Here is a 22,052-nt window from a genome sequence, read left to right as displayed (position 1 = left end):
GTCTTAAATGCACAACATGCTGCTAAATAAAGTGAACAAATGAGGTTTGTGAGGTGTGCCCACTTCATGATTACAGACTTTCCCAGCAGTGAAATTAAATATCATCTCACTCGTACAATGTGACAGGGAGCAATGTCTTTTAAAAGCCCTCAGTGCAGTGCCACATTTGAACCACCATCTCAGATGTGGCTTCTTCCCTTTCATGATATGTGACATTAACCTGTAAAACTACCTCTGTGGTTTACTGATCCGAGCACAGCTGTTTGAGACAGAAAAAAATAAACCTGAGTGGGCAGTGCAAACAGGGCCAAATACTCCCTTATGGTATTTCATATGGTGTCAACTACATTATGATGCATGCACTGACAAGGGATGTAAATAGCAGTTTTTCACAGGTCAGCCAGCAACAAAACATTGTTTCCCTCCTCCTGTAAACAAACCAAGCAGGGAACATTCTGCTCACATTACAGCTGCGGTTCTCAGTCCAGATCCTCGGGAGTCACATTGCTGATGGCCGTCTACCCTACCAGGTAGTTAATTGCATTCACCAGGTGTAAAATTATTCCCTGATTAGACAGTTGGAATGAAAATCAGCAGTGCTGCAGGTCCCTATGCTCAGGACTGAGAGCCAGTGCAACAGAGTCTGTGATAGGTACCCTGTATGACAATATAATCTGTGGGAAAGGAAGCTAAGCAGGCGAGAGATGGGAGAGGGAGAAGGAAGATAACGGATTGAAAAAGCAGAGACGAACGTAAGGAGCTACTGAGTTTGCATGCAGGAGAGTGGGATGCTGGGGGACAGGGGGGTGGAAAGATTGAAGGGAAATGAGTGGATTGATGCAAAATGAAGAAAATAGGGTGAAGAAAGAAACAAGGAGAGAAAGAGAAAATTCAGAGGAAAAAAGGGGGAGAAAAAGAAGAAACAGTGTGCAGGCGAAGCAGAGCAGAGGGACAGTTGGAACTTCCACCAGCGGGAGCAGTGCTGTCTTCCTTCAGGCTTTTCTTCACCTCTACCTTCCCTTGCCTCGTGAGGTGTGCAGTACAACACACACACAGAAGCACAGACACACAATTTATCCAACTCCCCTACAGCCAGGTGCCGTTTATAGACAGACAAGGTCAACAACTTCTTCAAAATCTAACATTTTCTGTCGACGCCGGGAGCCGTGAACTTCTGGCCTGTGCTCAGCAGCTGGCTCCCGTCTCCCGGTTGACATTATAAGATTTGTTTACCCTGAAGCCTACGGGGGAAAAAAGGGCTGCTCGACGGTCTAGCCGGTTGAACGGAGCAAATATATTCAACAGTGGCAGATTGAGCAGGTTGTTATGCAGCTCAGTTGTTCAAAGATATCGAAAAGGTGGGTTTTCTCACTTATTAAATTGTGACACGTTTTGTGTGTGTGAATGATGCTGCTCAGATCACGGCAGTTACAGTTCATGTAAATGTCATTCAAAAGGCAGTTGTCCTACTGTCCAAAGCAACGTAATTGCTAGCCTGATTATACCAAACACCATCTCATAAGGTCAGCTCTTGAAAAGATCACCAACACATCTGAGATCGGGAAGATAAAAGAAGGCTAACATATAAGGACTGGGTATCAGAAAAAAAAAAACAATTAAAAAAACCTGATGCTGAAGATTTTACAAATGGAGTAGTTTGTAAAATCATGTTTTCAATTTCTTTCTTTTCATTATTTGATCAAGTTACCAATTTTCTGTGCAATATTTGTTCTGTCATTTTTTCCCTTAAGCAGAATCAGACTCTACTCAATTGACTGCCTCAGGTAAAATTGTCATAGAAAATGTGTCAGCCAGCTGTAATGCCATTATTTGAACCATTTTTTCCTTCTGAATCCTAAAAAATGGATACTGACACTGTCATTTAGGAAAGCACCAGTGAGTATTCCTGTTCAATACCCAGCCCTTAAGAAGACTTGAAGGGCTTCATTCCAAAACCTCGATACTTATTTTTTCCCATTTTGGAAAACATACATTATGCTGCTTGTGCCAAATCTAAAAATCTCGTTGTCTTATGTGTTTTGATTTTGTTAGTTTAATGGTTAAATTGTGATACTTATGTGACTCAAGTGTCTTTTTTCCATTATACTGAAGTGCCTATTCAAATGGCAGATATCTCATTTTAGAATGAAACTCTTCATTTCAACTTCTGTACTGTACTACTCCAACGATGCGGATGCACATTGATTCTTGTATATAATGTGGGTAATATTGCAACATTATATTTCTAAGAAAACAGTGGTCCAGTATTAACCCAAACGTTCATATAATGTCTTACTGAGGTGAGCAACAGGGCAGACATTCAGATCTCAAAACACTGGTGTTATCACATGTTTGAGGTTTGATTCCCTTCTTGAAACACTGAGGTGAGAGTTGATACTGAAACATTATGAAAAGACTTTAAAATGCATCCAGATCCTGCTTTTGTCACAGTATAAAATGCTCACCTGTGTTTCCTTACATTTTAAAAAGCATGCAGTAAAAGGGTCATAGTGCGGAAGTATTTTCATCTGGAGTTCTGTCAGTGGACGTCGAGGAATGAGGAGTTGATCTGACGTTTGGCAATGTGAGAAAATATCCTTACCAACACAAATTATGGTCAGTCAGATATTTCCTTAAGCAGCACATGGTCTAAACAGATAAAAATGGTCAAACAAATGGATAAAAAATAAATCTTTAACAATGCACACACAAATCCATACCTCATCTCTTTGTTCAGTTTTAACGCCCTGTTTTGTGCAGATTGTGAGGCAGAGATATCACAGATGATGTCTCTGTGTGAAAGTGTGTATTTAAGTGTGTGTGATCAGATGTGTGTCTGTGTGTGCGCACGGGTATGGTTGAGAGTGCGTGCACTTTGTGTGTCTGTGGGCGTAAGCACATCTAAACTGTCAGCATGACACAACGTGGGAGTTCTGATAGACGGGTGAGTGCCTTTTTCATACTCACAGTGTGTGTGTGTGTGTGTGTGTGTGTGTGTGTGTGTGTGTGTATGTGTGTGTGTGTGTGTGTGTGTGTGTGTGTGTGTGTGTGTGTGACCTTGCGAATGACTGTGTGTTTAAGTAAATCCATGAACAAAATGTCAGCAAAGGGTTGGTCTGGACTGTAAAGAGAGACAAATGTGATTGTAAGCTCGTGTAGTTGATGATTCCGGGGGACACGGGAAACTTGTACCGGCGGAGCAGCATTTTCTCCATAAAGTCCCACATTTCATCACTTCAGTCAATATGGCTGCTTATGTTTGGGATGGTGGAAATGTTTGTGTGCCCTCAACTGTCTCTCTGCGTCAGGGCTTGCAGCTCTGAAGTATGTAGGGAATGTTGGAGGAAGACGTTTTTACGACTGTAGCTATGCAGAGACAGAGGGCCTCGAGGTGGTTGTCCTAAACGACCCGTAAACGTGGAGGAGGAGGACGAGGAGGACGAGGAGGCTGAGGAAGGAGTAGGAGGTTGAGGGGCGGCTTGGACAGACGATGAGATGCTCTGAGAGGGGCTCCCTCTGCTTGCAAGACTGTGCAGGCTTGAGGAGGAGCTGGCCCCGACTGCACGGGGGATATGGCTAAGGGGATGGTGCTCTCCTCCTCTCCTTACCCCACCTGACAGACTCATTCCACCTCCCCCGCCTTGAGTTAAGGACTCAGAAGAGGAGGACACCCCCTCTGGCTGCCTGGAGGACAGAGATGGAATCGCGGTGTGATTAGCAGCCGCTGAACCGGAGCCTGGGCATGGATTTGAAACTTGAAGCTGGGCTGGGGCGGTGGGTGAGGCTTGAGCTGACACTGCAGAAGTGGTGGAGGACAGGCTGGACGAGCCCGCAGCCACATTTGGAGCAGGGTTATGGGCTGTGGGCTGTGCCAAGACCCCCTGGCAGCGGCGCTCCTCCCTGGCAGTGTGTCGTTCAGAGGCAGGAGCCCGGCTGTGCAGAGGTGGATAGTGGTGGGGGAGGTGCTGGTTAGAGTGGTCCCCTCCGAGTGCCGCCCCCGCACCCCGCACTACCCTTCGGTCCCTTGGAGGCAGACTGCTGCTGCTGCCGAGTCCTGACCACCGGCCTGGATGATTGGTCTGAGAGAGAAAGACAAGGAGAAACAGGAAAAAGATGGATGTTAAAGAGACTAAAGCATTTACTCTACCTTCTGTCTGCCAGTCAGTGTCAGATGTGAACCTGCCATTCTTCAAGAATTATTCACTCAACATGTCTCAAGAGGAAAAGAGCGGGCGAGACAGTGAAAGACACAGAGACAAATAGAGAGACAGACTGCATGAGAGAGAGAGAGGGAGGGAGAGAGAGCACTGTTGTGTGTTCAGTATAGATTGTTAATTGGGTGACATTTGGAGAACGATCTCTCTGAGCTCCTGCAGCTTGTTCTAATTGTTTCTAAACCAACCGGAACCCTGCTCACTAAAGAACAGGCACACACGCAGACTCACGCACTCACACACACACACACACACACACACACACACACTTTCAGAGAAAAACAGGACAAGTTAACATGTGCATGTATAGAGATATACGCTCAAGGCATGCACAAATCCCCACTCACAAAGAAATGGGATTTCACTCTCTCTATCTCACACACACACACACACACACACACACACACACACACACACACACACACACACACACACACACACACACACACACACACACACACACACACACACACAATGGGGAATATGGCACATAAAGCTAGATGGCAGAAACGGGAGCCACCTGTTCTCTTTTACACTTCACTGCACCCCCTTATGCAACATATCTCATCACTGTCCCTTTCTCTCTGTCTCTCTCTCTCTATCACACACACACTCACACACACACACACAAAACCAAAATCACACCGGGACCAAGCATACAATGTTCACCAAAGGAACACAACATCCTCCAACACGGAACCTCATGGGAGAGTAAGCTAAGTTGACATTTACAAACACAATGAATGTGTGTTTCCTCTTGTGTGGGGCGTTTCTGTATAAGTATGTGTTATTGTGTAGAATACGCGCACATACTGTGCCTGTGCAACATCTGCATCAATATGCATGTTTGCACATAGACACGTGCATGTATGGAATGCCCATGTGAATGAGTGTGATCATGTTACCATGTGTTTGTGCATGCAAATGTCATGTAATTACTGTGTCAAGGCTGTCGGCAAAAACTTGGTGCAAGAGCTACAATGTAATTAGCCAGAACACAGCTAACTGAATACGTTCAGTTGAACAGTGGCAATGCTAATTCAATAAAAGGGTCTCTGTTCACGAGCTAATACTGCCAACCTGCAATCGAATTAAAGAGGGGAGAGAGAAAGTGGGGAGATCACACAGAAACTGGAATTACAAATGATGCTGATTGGACAGAGAAATTTTAGCTGTGATGCACAATTGGCCAGTGTCACAAACATTTCAAGATAAAACAAAACACAAATGAGCAGTTGAGCTGATTTATAGTGCAGGTACCTTACTGCTGATCCTTCAATACAACCTACGTTTACTCAGTTTCTTTGTCTTAATCTAATATCAAACTTAACCTATCAACTTACTGACATGTGTTTTTCTTTTTCTGAGTGTAAAGGGCAACACTCATTAGTGGTGGTGTATGCAGTGCCTATTTTCCTTGACATGGATTACTGCAAACTGGCGCTGGCTGTTTCGTCAACAGTACATTTAACCAGTGTTGTGTCAACACTCCAGAAAAGCAGCAATTTTATTGCATTCACTCCCAGAATTGGCCCATCTCAGCTACTGTAATTTGACGACTTCCTCTGTCTGTGTGACAAGCTGAGCGTGTGCTGCAGGCCACTGTTGTGGTTTCTTGTGTGAACATTGAGCTTCATAAGTACATGTAGTCAGTTTCACGCTGGTGACTCGGCTCAGTACTTTCTATACTGCTGGATTTTAAAGGACAAATTAAGGGATCAGCTTTAATTAGAGCACATTCTGGGTCAATAGATAAAAAATGTAAAAAGAATTCGTGCATGGTACACACCTTTAATGAGTAATTGGACAGAAAGATTATATTTAATAAAGCAGCCCTTTTCATAAAAAATGAGAGTAGTACTAATTATACTGTGTTGGAAAATTCTGTCTGTGCAATGGCTTGTGAGAGTTTCCAGCCCCTGAACACCACCAGACTTTTAATATCTTACTGTGAGGTGCTATTTCTAGCTTTTTTTTGCATTTCAAAGTATGAAAGGATTCTACGAGGATTTAGCTGTGACTGTGGTGGGCTCTAATTTAGTCTGAGGCAGTATTGAGCACAGAGTGGGGTACATATGATCAATAAACAAGGTCACAATACCAGTAAAAAAAAAAACAAAAATAAGTGAACAGGCTTTAAATATTTCTATTCTTCATATTGATCTTCAAGAGAAGGAAAGATTTTCTTTCTCGTCGTACTTTAAAGATGAAGTAGAGAATTCCCTGATTTCTGTTACATAATCATGTGTAAGCCTGTTCATTCAGAAATGTTGACTACAAAATCCTCTTACATTTGTTAATAACATCTTAATCAGTCCATACTTTATGTGTCTGATGCTTGTATTCCCCCACCTACAGTCCACACAAACACTTCCTGACATGCTCATTTGATACGACTTTTTAAAAATCTGAATTCTCTACGTCCTTTCATGTCCAGCTGTTAAAAAAAAACATAACAGCACTCTGCCAAAACATCAAACAGTGTGTCGCTGTCTATACAGCTTACTTAAAGAGCTCTGGGAGTGTGTCTCTGCTTTCTAATGGGCTCTAATGGGTGGATAAACACTACAAGACTTCTTGCCGATTCCTTGATCTAATTAAGAGAGTGAGAATTTCCATTCCAGCCAAATTTTCTACATAGGGGCGCTATGAAAAACATGAGGGAATTGCCACGCTGCTGAATATCCACTATGGTCATGGAGGTTTATGTGGGACGGCTTAATTAGGGCTAAATCGCTAATCTTCCGAAAAAAATCTGGGGTGTTTTTCCATCCTCAGACATTTGAGAAAACAACAGAAGGTAAGGCAAGAACAGTAAGATACAAATTGGCAGACAACTTTGAAAGAAATAATTACCAGGCACAGTACAAAGAGCTGGTTGTAGAGACATATGCTCTATATCAAAGAGACATCCAAGTGTAGAAAAAAAGAAAAAATTAATCAAATACAACGTAAGAACTGGGGTAAAGCTGGGGCGGCATGTGTATGAGAAGACAAGAGGAAGGAAGAAAAAAGGTCAAGCGCAATGAGACAGGAATAAGCAAACTGAGAAAAAGATGAGAAGACAGGAGGAAAAGAGTGAGAGACTGGTGAGGGGGTGATCAAAAATGGAGATAAAGCAAAATGAGAACAACAGTAGAGCAGGGAGGCGCAGAGAGAAAGTGAGGAGGACTGATTTACAAACTCAGGTGTCCTTTCTCAAGTACACGCTCTGCGGCAAGCAGGCTGCCTCTTCGCCAGTGACAGAAAGGCCTGTGTGTGTGCGTGCGTGCGTGCGTGCGTGCAAGCAAGCACTCTGGAGAGCGTCTCTTACACGTACAGTCCTATAAATACATACACACACACACACACACACACACACACACACACACACACACACACACACAAACACACACACACACACACACACACACACACACACACACACACACACACATACACACACGTGGACCTAGGTAACTCAGAGTGATTTAAGGGGGCCCTCTCCTGCAACCTTAGTTTTTATTGAGCAGTGAAGAACACAGCAATGTGGTAATGGCCAAGCTTGCATAAAAGAGCTCCTTAAAACCCTAAAACATCCCTATACAATGTTTGCCCGTCTTAGTCATTTTTATAGTAGGAGAAGAGGGGGGGATGGGAGATTTACCTCATGACTTTTGTTCCCCTCAAACAAACTAAGTAATTATAGTGAACAAAACAGAATGCAGCCAGGTGTAACACAGACCCAATGTAAGCAAAGTCCTACTACTGTAACTGCCATCAATCACACACCATGGCTCAGCATCCCTGCACCCACACACCTACTTTTAATGAAGGCCATGGGGCTGAAATGAATTGAACCCCAAAAGTTTCTGACTCTTCACCGTGAGATTAGAGAGGTAAAAGTTTGCAAATGTAAATTCTTTATATTCTTTGACACCTACATACTCTGTGAACAAAGTAATCTGGCGGTTCTTTGAAAGTGTGAAACGCCGGGGTGTTCAGATACAATAACAGTCCCATACACCCACACAGATTGTACTCTAAATCCTATTTAGACTATAACCAAATACATTTTCCAACTGTGATGCGTGAGCCCAAACCACCCCACTTCAACCTGTCTACCTTTATCTCAACAGACAGTCTCATTTATATTTGTTTGCATATTTATGCCCGGTGTGACAGAAAGGCAGAGCTGGCAAGGTGCAAAAACGCAGGACCCAAACTGTAAATCTGATCTATTTAACCATCATGATGCTGATGATGTTGCTATATGAGGACTCAACAGACAAAAAAGCCTTTTTAGAGTTCTGAGCACAAAACAAAAAAGTCCTAATGTGCTGTGATTGGTTTGCATGCCTTTTTTTTAATGGAGGGGCGATAGAGAGAGGCGAGACAAGCTGAGAAACATGATGTCAACACTCCAGTGCTCTCACTCTCATTTCCTTTGCTCTTGCCCAGAAAGTATCATCGCGCATTCACAGAGAAGGAGTGTACAGCAGAGCCTCCCACATCAACTTAAGGCGCTTGCTGCATAAATCTGCAACAAACAATCAAAGGGTGACGCGAGCCCGGTGTCTCAAGGCCATCGCATACCTATACTTTGAACTTGCCGGTTTTCATCAATACACAGCCCCTGAAGATGTGAGCCTCTTCTACAGCCTGTGGCAGCATCCTCACTTGCCCCCTCTATGCCCCACCCCTCCTCACTGTCCTCCCATAGAGCTCTCCCAGTTTTAAAACCGCTGTCTCACTCTCCAACTCACCTGTCCCTAATTCCAATGCAAAATTGAGCTTTATATGATACAGGAAGCACATTAAAATTCAGGAAATGCAGTGGTACAGTGGTAAATCTGCCACAGATCAGGAGAGTAATTCCACCAAAGTAAGAACAGGAGAGGACAGGACAAAACAGGTGAATGATGTCAGGGGTCAGAATTAATACTGTGAATCACTGGACTGGGCAGAAAGTGCAGGAAAACATAAAAGAGAATTGCACGCCGCTACGTAGTTGTATACTGTAGCTATGGTCAATGGGCTTTATATTTAGTTACAGGAAATTGGTAAGTTGTTGAAACTGACTTAAAAAAGCTATGAAAGAACAGAAAAATGGAGACAGGGTTTGGTTGTTGACATTTAAAAAGTTTAGCCAATGTTTGTTTGCTAATGTTTGCTTTGTCCTTCAGTAATTCAGTATTTCTTTTCCTTTCAGTGAATGCTAATGCTCAGAAGTAAATGCTTTCAACTGTGTGGGTATTTGAGAAGAGAAGACCAGCATGCTAAGAGGAAAACCTGCGATGTGCGGCATCAGTGTTTAATATTGCAATGACGACATGACTTACCATAAACAAACACTGAAATGTTGAAATGCTTATTAAGCTATACAGTTCCTTTGTTTTTCTGCTTTACTAGGTACACAACACCAATCCCAAACATTGAATAGCCTCTATCCACTGAATAAAGAAATTAAATGCATTATTTTGAACATGAAAATAATGTTATACTCATACATATATTGAGTATGACTTAATATATATAAGTTTATATATATATATATTTAATAATAATAATAATAATAATAATAATAATATATATTTAATAATTAAATACTTAAGTATGACTTAAGTATTTAATTATTAAAAAATGCTGCAATAAGCAAGATGCAAACCATCCCAGAGGCACCTGTCGTACATAAATATGGCTGAGTTTGCAATTTGATGAGATCAAATTCAAATAGAGTTCTTTCCTTTTGAATCTGCCTTTGCAGAAATGAAAGGGATTGTTATGACTTTAGCATCTGATTAGCAAAATGCTGTAATGAAAGCAACCATTGTGGCCATTCAAGAATAGAGTTCACGAGGTGCACCTGAATGTATCATGAAGTCTCTGTGTCTGTGTCAAACTCGGACATGGAGAGCAGACAGAAGCAGCGCGCCTGTAAATGTCAGCAAAATGAGGCTGAGACTCTAAGCATTGTTTTTATTACATGACTATGTTGGTACAAACATTAACCCGCCAGTGTGTTGAACAGCCCTCTGAAATGTATTTGCCAAATGGAAGAACTAGATAACAGTTTGGCAAGTTGATGTCTGACAGCCTGATCAGATGGTCCAGGAAGTCCAGGAAGCATGAACAGCAGCCACCAAGTCTGCTCTCTTCCCCATCTGTCTCTTCTTTCTTTCCCTTTGTCTTTCACTTTCTTACCCTCCTTGACCTCCCTCCTTCTCTCATCTCTCACCTTCTCCACCACTCTGTCCTTCCTTTTTGTCTGCTCTTTGCTCTTTCTCCGTTATGTAACTTGGTGCTTAAGTATGCCAGCGGCAGGCAGGGCTGAGCACACCCTGACAGTTGGAGGATTGATGGTACGCTACTGCGATCTGGAGACCACACACACACATAAAGAGCTAGAGGGAGGTAAGTTTTGTTTTGTTTGTTTCTCTCTGTGTGTGTGTGTGTGTGTGTGTGTGTGTGTGTGGTGACAGTTGGAGTGGGGTTGGGGTTGAGATGATGAAGAACGATGGAGAGGACCAAAGTTGAGCTTCCATCGCTCCAGCTGTCAATCCAGCCCCACACTGCAGCAAACTGCCAAGCAGCTGGCTGGATGTCACATCCTGGACCTTCCTGCTGGTGGCACTCACTGAGAGGCAGGACACTGATGTGATGTACTGCACAGTTAATCGGCTCAAAATGTTACCAATCTTCAGCGCTGTCACTGTGCTACTGCAAAATTATCTGCATTAGGCTGATGTTAGATTGAGTAACAGCAGCCAAGCACAGTAACCTACAGCAACCCAGCATCAAACTTGATAAATATTTAGAATTACAATATCTCAGACAGGACATCTCCTCTGCATGTCAATGTGGCTGAAGGCCTGAATACATTACACTGTCTGAGACTGAGTCATCTCTCGCCTATTTCACCACAAAGAAATTCGGAAAAGAAAACAAACTTATTTACAGCACTAGCCCGGGGTTAAAGCTGCAAATCTTATATCCATATATACAGTACATGAGCCATCACACACACTCACGCATGTTCAAACACACACTTGGGAGTTCTGGGAGTACTTGAGGGGTACATTAGCCACTGCTGCAAACTTGATGCCTCTGTGATATTCCAGATCTTCCAACAGCTTTGTTCTCATAAGAAATTGATATGCTGTTGTTGGTACACACACAAAAAAAACCCAATTATTTTCTATTTCTTATCTGATGTGAAAAATTCAGATTCACAGCACTTCATACACGCACACGCACACACACACACGCACACACACACACACACACACACACACACACACACACACACACACACACACACACACACACACTGTAACCTCAGTCTCTGCAGAGCACCTGGGGAGAGCAGGACCGGTGTGGCAAATACAGTATAATCAAAATGCAAATTAGTCCACCATGTCCTCTGATGACTTTTGGTGCCTTTTTGAGCAGCCATTCACCATTGTTCCTTTTTTTTTACAACTAGAAACATTGATACTGATGTCACTGAGAGAGAGTGGCATTTTCTTCACCCGAATGGGCAAAAAGAACTGAACCGAGAACCTGTGGTCGTGAGCTCACATTTAGCCATATACTATTATTTTTTGCCAACTTAACGGTCAACAGCAAAACAAAGACCAAGGCCAAATTGTTCTTGATGCCGACCACCTGGAGATACTTACTATCATCACAGGGAGCCTAGAGGAACATGAGTGGGGTGATTTGATTTTCAGCTAAATTTGGGGTTTGTCTGAATGACTGTTGTTTGTTTGATTGCCTGAATGTACAAACCTAAATCCAAAAAGCCTGGATGCTGCGTAAAACATCAGTAAAACAGAATGTGATCATTTGCTAATCCTTTTTGAAATCATTCACAAGCTAGGATGGAGCGGGGTTCACCACTTTGTGAACACATGATTATATGAAGGATATTACTACATAGGCTTGGCAACACTTGGTAAAACTGTTGTCAGTAAACACAGTTTGTTTGCAAATGCCTGCATTCTGTTTTTATTTATGTTTTACACAGTCCCAACTTTTCTGGAATTGTGTTATTTGTGTATCTTGCAGGCACACAAGTGATTGACAGCCAATTACGAGTTGCCTCGCAAGATCAAGATGGCTGTAGGGAATTTGGAGGGGGTGTCTGATGTGATCCCCGCCTGAGACTGGAGTTGCTTCACTTGGGTTTGATCAGAGAGTCTAAGTCACTACTTATGATTGTCGATGTTGAGAAGTGTATGGCCCCAGGACTTCAAATTCTTCCCAGAGTGGAAAAGGCAGGCTGGCAAGCCAGTGCCATGCTGTGGCCAGGAGGCCTAATGAGGTTTCTTGAGCAACTCTGATGGGCATAGATGCTGAGAGTCTGGCAGTGCTCATCAACCACCATCCCCAACAGGTCTGTGTGTGCGTGGACATACGCATGTGTCTGTGTGTGCCTGTGTGTAATCATGGCGAAACTCATCGACCACCAACCTGTGCCAATATGCTTGGTGAACATTGCCCAGAACCGTAAGCAAGAGAAGTGGGATGGAAAAAGGAAAGTGAGTGAGCATAGGAAAGTGAGTAAAGATGAGGGAAGGAAATGGGAGAGAAGGAAGGGAAGGAGAGATGGGAGGTAGAGAGTGAGGGAGAATAAAGGAGAGGAGGGGGAGTAGTCAAGGAAAAAAAGAGGACAAAGAAGTGAGAGGAGGAAAAGGTGAAAGAAAGTGGAATGAAAGAGGGAGAGGAAAAGACAAATAACATAACAAGGAGATAAGAGTGGGTCAAAACAATAAGGGGAGGGGATGACATGCAGGTAATAGTGAGGTAAAACAACAAAGGATTAGAGGAGAGGAGGAGAGGACAGCAGGAGGGTAGATAGTCAGATGGATGAGGGGAACAACAAGGGACAAAGAGAGAGTAAGAGGTGACAGCACAGACCTAAAGTTACAGGAGATGAAAGAGAGATAATTAGAAAGCTTGAGTCGGGTATAAAGAGAAAAGGAGAGAGATTGTACGTGTGATGGAGGTAACATCAATATATGGCAGGAAAGAAAAACTGCTGGAGTCATTTCAACGGGAAGCTACATGGTGAGGAGGGACATTAACTACTCAGGAGCAACTAATGTTTCAACAACATCAATTTCAAGGGTCTCATTACTCTCCATGGAAGAATCGCCTTCATTTTTCCCAATTAAATATGAGTCATGAAGCTTTTTTATTCTGTCTAACTAGCAAACATTGACCTCATCATGGAGTTCAGCACATGCACACCAACATCCCTGCAGGTATAACACCAATACTACCAAAAGCTTCTTCTATCTTTAAAGGATTGCTGTGGATTACATGCTTGTCATGTGCTGCTGCTCATTTTGGCTCAGTGGGACTGGCTGCCTGATCTAAGTCATAAAAGCTCAATTATCCACAACACAATTACCCATTAAGCCTCAAACATCCATGTATCTATGTCACCTTGAACATAAAAACCGCCATTTGCAATCCATTCACCTTTACAGTGAAAAAGTGGACAAACGTCCCCGTATCCATGCTTGAATCTTTAATCTGAGTCTAGCTATACCACCTTGGCCCTTTCTCTCCCTTTTTCTGTTTTCCCTTAATCCCTTATATGACTGGCACTCCTGTCCTTTACATCAGGAGACGCGACATTTTGGTTCGCAGGATTGTGACTTTTCCAGGAGTGCCAGTTTAGTCTAACACGCTTTCCTATCCAAAGACATACATGTCAGATGAACTGGAAACTACATGGCCTGTAGGTGTGAATGTGTTTGTCTGTGAACCCTGTGATAGACCGGCACCCAGTCCAGGTGAAACCTTCCTCTAAGCCAATGAGTGCTGAGGGACGTTCCGACAGTTTAGCTAATGAATACATGGTTTTATCTGTTATCTGCCGCAAACAAAAACTCTGCATCCACCCGATTTTATCTCCACACTAGCACGTGCGGCTAATTACCCCTCCTTCAACTGCACTTCAACTGTAACTGGATTGATTGCTGCACCAGGCTGCTCCCCCAGGTGTCAACATGGTCCCTGCTGGTGCTGTCTAATTATTGCAGAAGCTGCGATCTATGCTCAGCATTACTCGCTGCCCAATATGTTCCTGTAAACTGTCACTACTGCTCACCATGTGCATACAGCTATTCTGTCAGGATTAATACTCCATCAGTGCAAACCTACCATCCCCATACATTTCAGAAATGTCACCAACGTTTATCAAATACCCCAAACTGACATTATGACTGGTCCTCAAACTGTTGGCAGCATTGCTTTACTGAGGGTTATCCTCACAATGAGGAACTCTGGCCACACCTAGAGTTGGACTCCTTGTCAGAGTCCATTCCCTTGGCTCGACTTTCTTTGTCTTGCTGAGACCTGGCTGGCAGTAAACCTGGGATTATTCCACCTTAATCAGGATACCATTGTTGGCTTCTCCTCCTTCTACCTGTCTCACCCTCCAGGCTGCGGGGGCGGGAAAGCTGTACTGTCCCACTCTATGCCCAAGGCTTCCACTGTAACACTTAAATTACCTGCATGCATGCCCATTAATCACTGACTACTGCACACCCAAACATTGTATCGCACTTCTCTGTAACTTTTCTAAACTCTGGCTAGTCATGTCTCGCCATCAGTTTTCCATCTGTAGTCATAAACCTGTCTTGTTTAGGCTCCCTGTCACGCCACGACAGAAAAAAAATGTATTTTATTTAGACTCACTGTCACCATCCAACTGTGCACTATCCTTCAAGTTGAAACATTTGGGCTAGAATACTCCAAGTGCATCCTCCCTGGACTCCTGGCAACTCACAACTCTTACAATTGCCTCATTTTTCCATGTACACTGGCACCCAACAATTTTGAATTGAATATATTAATTGAATATGCCTTGTACAAACTGCACCCCTGTACCATTTTCAACACTCACCATCAGCGTGCCTTCTGACAACTTATACCACCCAAATCTACAAATCAGTCCCTTTGTCTTCTGAATCCCCAATTCTTAGCATCAGATATATATATTGAAGGAAAATATATCCACAGTGGAACTGAATTATATATACTATCGAACAATTTTGCAAGGTTGAAACTGATTCAGCTTAACATAAAAAAATCTAAATTGATGCCCTCCTTTTCTCTAATAATGGAAATTCTGTATTTTAAACCTGGAAAAATATGACCCTGGGCTTAAAAGTCAGCAGAATAAGGTCTTATGTTATTATCATAAGGTGATAAGGTGTTTGTAGATATCAATTAAAGACTTTTAACATTGAACAATAAAAGGAAAAATGTAAACAAAATACAATGTTAGCAGAATTTTTAAAAAGCAAACATCTACAGAAATTTATCATCTAAAGCACAAAACAACTTTTCCACACTCTTCTATTCTACATATTCTTTTGAAAAGGCATAAAGCAGTTTAAGTACACAGAGTATTTGGACTTAAAGTTGTTATACCAAATTTCTAAAACCTGCCCAACAACAAGCTCATTGGGAGGCCGTGAGTTGGCAGTGTCAGTGTGGGAATTTTGCTGCTGTTAACCTCCTTGCTGTTTGTGTGATCAACAATATGATGTGTGTGCACAAAGTGTGGACAAACAATTATATAAGCCTGAAAGCGAGCAGTAAAGTATAGGAGCTTGAGAGCTTGAGTAGAACAGGATAAGATTGACACCCTGACAGTCAGGAAAACAATGAAGATTGTAGCTATGACAGTTACGACTGTCAGAGTGATACATCATGTGGGAGAGCTCAGGAACTGCAGCAGCAGCAGTGGTGCTTGTGTGTGAGTGTAAGCATCTTCACACAGATGTGTACATCATATACAGGCTGTGTGTGTGTGTGTGTGTGTGTGTGTGTGTGTGTGTGTGTGTGTGTGTGTGTGTGTGTGTGTGTGTGTGTGTGTGTGTGTGTGTGTGTGTGTCTACTGTATATGTCTGTGTGTCAGAGAGCAGTGGGGCTTGCAACACAATGGTGAGTGCTGATGGAGTATGAAGCTGATGGGAGCCAAAACTCTCTTTCTCTGTCTGCGTAAATCAAAGCCTCCACCAGACGCTGCAGCACACGCGCATGCACCAACTGATTACAAATACTCATACAAACCCATGCAATTATGTGCTCATACTGTAGCAAGTCCACACACACACACAGAGGAATGCGCCAAGCTTTATTACCGACGCATGCAGTCTCACTAACACGCACACAGACACACACAGACACACAACTACCCTCCTGTCAGTTGGCACAGCTGATAAGCTGCTTTCCCGGTTTCTCATCTTGTTCTGTGTGACAGCCCAGGAGAGCTGAAACAATACAGGAAATCTGAAAGGTGGGGGTGCGGGAGAAAAAGAGATATTGGAAAATGAAGGATGAAGAGGAAAGCAGAAGAGTAGAGAAGACAGGAGAAGTCAAAGGAAGAAAAAGGAATAAGTAGATTTTCCATCAGATGTCGGCGAGGCCTGATGATAATGTTGCGGCTGCCACCTGTGTCATCACGCTGAGAACAACTGACTGCCCTGCTGCACCCACACTCCACTCAAGACGACAGAGAGAAGAGGAGAGAGATAGAGTTCTACTGTGGCACATTCAGGCAAGATATTTAACACAAGCTGCCCTGGCGGACTGACTTTGTGGCCATGAGTATAATGGTGCTATGGCGATACTGCTGAAAATGTGCTATATCCCTTTTGTTCTTTCTGTCTTCTGTATAACATATTTTGCTCTACCTGCAGTTTATATAATCACCCAATGCATGAAAAATACAGTTACACTAGAAAACCAGTTGCCAAACAGAAAATATATAAAGGTGGAGCTTAGCAGCCTAAACGTATCACCGGGAGACAGAGGTGAACATTTTGCTACCAAGCTCATTTTTGTTGGCATTCATATGACTCTTGACACCTCAATGAATGGCTTAACACTAAAATCCATATTTTCATGCTTGTTTAGATAAAATGCAGTGGCCATGCGCTGGCAAACTGGTGACCTCCATGATAAAACATTGATTTTCTCTTGGGTGAAGTTGGCCTGGATTCTCTTCTCCATTATGCATCTGTCAGCTTGCCATGACAGGGAACGCACTGCTTTTAAAGAAAATAGGATTAGCTGATTCGATTGGCTATGACTGTTGCCAACCCCTAACACACCTACGATTAATTCCTCCTAATTCAACCCATTTCACATCTGCACCCCCTCTGCGCCTCTGCTGCATCAGCACCACGGGTCATGAAATTACCAAGTACCTGTTTGTCACAGCTAAGTGAGCATGTCCTGTGAGCTCGCATTGTGGGTTTGTGCAACAGCATGCGCGCCATGCACCTTCATTCACAAAAGCAAACAAGCCCCAATTGGTCAGTTAGCCCTGGAACAAGTGCCTATTTGTACAGACAGTAAACACGGAACAGTTTTTATAGAGACCATTTCTTTGGTAGAAAGTAGTTTGAGTGAAAACTGCTCACGTCTGTGGAGATCCACAGTTTCAGGGACATTCTGGGCAGACATGTTGCTATTGAATCTTTTAAATATAATTTTTCACTGTTGTGAGTACCAATAATGAGATTCACAGATGTTTGGACAGGGATATATAGGGATGGGGGTTGGTAGGATTTTATGGAATCTGAATCGTGTGCTAAATCAATGTTTACTTGGTGAAGTATATCCACACTTTGCAATATTTAAGGCAGTCTGTCATAGTGAATCAGTCTTGTTAAATGCTGTGTTGCTGAGTTAGCATGTTTGTATGTGTTGCCAGTTTTTGGGGGGTTTTTTTGCAGATGCACGAGAAAGAAGCAAAAGAGATCAGGAGAGATTGAGTGAAAAACCAAAGAATCTGGGTATTTTCCCAAAATAGAGTCAGCTATCAGAACCCATTCCCAGGAAAATAAATGGTAAGTTAAAGTGAAAAAGATAGCTGTCTGTGTTTTAGTTAATACAAATGGGCTTGAATTATGTGATTTAGTCTCTGCTAACTCTTATTAAATGCAGCTTACTGTAGACTTCCTTTTGGTTTTATTCATCCTATTTTTATATGAGAAATTTGTGATTTTTTATTTCTTGAAATTGTATATATATATATATTTTCCACTTCAAAGCCTGGTCTCGAATTCACAGCACAGCACTGAGCTCCCTCAACAAAGATACTGACAGCTTCACTGTGAAACATTTATTGATGAATGGCAGTTAAAGAGAGTGCAACTGTCTGAGCAGATGAAATACAATGACAAATTTAACTAGTTTGACTGATCGGCACACCGTGAACACACAAGCTGCCTTGAAGTCCATTAGTGGATGCTTGTCAACAGTTTACTTGAAGGGCTATATATATGCATGGGCTAATATTTCACATTCTGTTTCTTTGTGTGGGTGGACATAAATAAAGCAAATAACAGTAGTAACTGTGTTCTTTCATTATTTGGACATTCCATCATATTATCTGTGTAAATAGAAAAGCCAAAGCAGCTAAGATCACTGACAGGAGATCCAGCGGTATAGCTGTCATCAGTACATCAGAAAGGGAAGGACGTCTCAATTCACAAATAAGTGTTTACACAGTCATTCTATTTGTGCAAGGAGAAGGAGACAATTAACACCTTACGAGCGCTGCAAGGACCATGGGGTCCTTGTTACTCTGAATGTAACACATACACCCACATGCACATAGAATTGTCCATGACTCTTCTATCATTTAATACAGATGCTCTAAAGGGGCATGCAGTGGCAGCCCAACACTGGCACAACTGATTCGCTGAGGGAAGAAGGAATGCAGTCACGCCACCATAAGCATGAATCATGAAGCACGACCATCTTTTTGAGCAAAGATTTATGGCAGGATTTCATGTCTGTAAACACAAACTCTGCTAGGATGAGCTAAGCAGAATGACAGTTGCATAGCTGATGGATAGAATACAGAAAAACTGAATTTTTCCAAATGAGACACATTTTCCAAACGGGGTTGGACACAGAAAATGAGTTTGCAAAAGTTATTTTGTTCTAATTATGTTTTAATGAACTATTTTTGTTCAGAATAATTGAATCTTTTCTCATATAGAAGCCACAGAGATCATTAGCCTACATTCTAGATCAGTGTTGTCATTGTTTCTGCACTGTCCCATTTTTAGCCTGGTTATCGGCAGATGCATTAAAAGGCAGTATGCAAATCACTGCCCATTGCGTAGCAGTTAGGGTGGCCACAGACCAACCAACCTCACTGGGGAGATTATCTGCCACAGCACAGCAGCTGCAAACACAAATCTGAGCAAAACAAGGGCTGAATAATTTTCCAATACCTGGAAAACACAAATTGTGTTCCATTTCTATAAATGAGAAAACAGTGAATAAAAATCACGGTGCTTATGTGTCTGTCAAGGCATAACATCTGTTTCAGAAATAAAGCACTCCCATATTGGAGCAGACATTTACAAGTGAAGCGGGGAGAAGAGAGTATTTAACAAATCTGTGTGATCAAACAGCTGACTGATCAAATAATAAATGTATTATATGTACAATAATTACTACCTCATGAATAAAATTAAGGAGCTAAAAACCACACATGTACACATGTTCAAAGAGAGAGGGGGAGGGAAAGGACTGAGAGAGGAAAATGATCTCTGTGCTCCAAGGCTCTTTGGAGTGGATCTGTCAACTGTCACTCCTGGTATGAGTGGTGAATACGCTGCATATGAGGGTTTGTGTGTATAAGTGCATGTGTGCACGCAGGTTTGTGTGTGTGTAGCTGTGTAGCTTATGTGCGTTATCACTGAGTGCAGGTGCACGCACCGGAAAGTGTCATGTCTCATATCTCTGAGTACCGGAGGGCCTTGAAAGTCCGACACTGACTATCTGTCCATCTGTCTCTCTCCTTACTTATCAAACATGAGGAGAAACAGCAGCAAAGAGAACACAGAATAAGGAAAGAGGCAGAGGGACAACACAAAGAGAAGACAATAAAAGGCATGAAAGAGAATAGGTTTATGTGCATACAACAGTATTGATGTAAGAGAAAGAATTAGGAACAACAGAGATGGAAAGAAAGAGATTCATTCTATGATTAATCATCCTCATTGTGTCCCTGAAAAGCGCCGAGGAAAGAGAACTGTGGGAACTGGAGAAATACACAAAGACACTGACTCACATTCACATGCATACACAATCAAGCAGAGCCACAAAGGTTTATGAAAGTTTGAGCAGCAATGTTGCTGAAAGTTTGTTAATTTCCCCCGAACTTCTGAGGACGGTGCCGGAGTTACAGAACACACAACACACACAGCTAATGTCTCAACTCAGGTTCACCGGTTTATGATTGTATAAACACACTCACGTCGCACAGTCTGAGTCCTGTTCTCTTTCGTGAAAACAAATTAGACCCACATTTGATTTTTGAAGAGATTGCCCTTGAGTTTAAAAACGCAAAAATAGAGCTTAGCACTGAAAGACAATTTGCCACAATCAAGGAGAAATGCACGCAAACACAGAAAACACTCAGACACACTTTTCTGACAGATTGATGTTAGATGGGAAGTCTGGAGACTCTGCTGGCTGCCTGGCAATCTCACAATGGCAACAAGACTGCAGGAAATCACTGTGCCCACCAAAAAATACTCCTGCATGTAACCCTGCATGTAAAACCACAACTTGCCAGATATAATGTCTTATTTAGTGAGTTTTGGGGGTGCTGGAAGCCACCGTTTGCTACCTTTGGACAGAGCCAGGCTAGCTGCTTGCCCCTGATTCCAGTCTTGGTGCTAAGCTGAGCTAAGCGGCTGCTGGTGTTAACTATCTAGCACACAGACATGAAAGCGGTATCGATAATCTCTGAGAAGGAAAGCAGATAACCACCCAGAATTATTCCTTTCAATAATTAAAGAATTAAATTCATACGAACATAAACTGGAATAAAGCGAAGGGGTCTTGGATTTTCTGACTTTCCAAAACGGCGCAGCTTCAACTTTAACCGCCCACACACGAGCATGCACAGGCAACGTGAGGCATATCGGCTGGATAATCTTCTCTGCATGGAAACCTCTTCTCTTGGACTTTTGAAATCAACACAAAGGAACAAACACCTCAATAAAAGTGTGTGCGTGTGTGTGTGTCTGTATGTTTAAGTGGGCAGAGTTCCGCTGATCAGAGGGGGACAACATGAGAGACCATGACAATTTCAGATTTCATGTCATCACTGAATATTCATTTGCAATATTTGTCTCTAAAATATTCCATCTTTGTGTGTGTGTGTGTGTGTGTGTGTGTGTGCATGTGTCTCACCATTTTGCCTTTAGGCCATCCGGAATGTGCAGATTCCAAAAGAATAGCTCATCAATATTCATGTGAGTTTATGCTTTCATTAATGTTGCAGCAAATTGTCTCAGATCAAACTCACAGCTTGTTTCTGCGTCCACACTAGTGTATCTCACAGACAGACAGTGTGTGTGTGTGTGTGTGTGTGTGTGTGTGTGTGTGTGTGTGTGTGTGTGTGTGTTTGTGTGTGTGTGTGTGTGAGAGAGAGAGAGAGAGAGAGAGAGAGAGAGAGAGAGAGAGAGAGAGAGAGAGAGAGAGAGAGCCATCAGAGGGGGATGGAGATGGAGGGAACAAAGAGAGGGCTAGAACTGCTACAGATGGCACTATGTTTCCAGCAGATGAAAAGGAGACTTTGAAAAAAGAAGGGAAAAGATCATACAGATGATGGGAGAAGGAGAGGGGAAAAAGGAGGAGGTCAAGAGAAGAAAGAGAAAAGACAGACTGAGTAGGAAGGAGAAGAGAGTTAAGTTCTAAAGGTATTTGTCCTACTTTGGTTTGACTAATGAACCCAAAGTGTCCTGAATCTGTCCTGAACCACCGGAGGCCCAGTTAGACCACCCGGTGCTGAGAGTG

At 42.7% G+C, this 22,052-nt stretch overlaps 1 protein-coding gene across 2 annotated transcripts in view; it reads right to left on the bottom strand.

The window, feature by feature from the left end:
* Window positions 1–1,869: 1,869 nt before the first annotated feature.
* Window positions 1,870–22,052, bottom strand: part of ccser1 (coiled-coil serine-rich protein 1) — a 116,561-nt gene continuing 96,378 nt past the window's right edge. For both annotated transcript variants that reach the window (XM_070964116.1, XM_070964117.1), the window contains exon 11: window positions 1,870–4,079. In XM_070964116.1, coding sequence (XP_070820217.1) covers window positions 3,288–4,079 — 792 coding nt within the window. In that variant the 3' untranslated portion in view covers window positions 1,870–3,287. The remainder of the gene's footprint in view (window positions 4,080–22,052) is intronic.

Source organism: Chaetodon trifascialis, chromosome 6, assembly GCF_039877785.1.
Source record: "Chaetodon trifascialis isolate fChaTrf1 chromosome 6, fChaTrf1.hap1, whole genome shotgun sequence".
Lineage (NCBI taxonomy): Eukaryota > Metazoa > Chordata > Actinopteri > Chaetodontiformes > Chaetodontidae > Chaetodon > Chaetodon trifascialis.
This window is presented reverse-complemented; position numbering and strand designations above follow the sequence as displayed.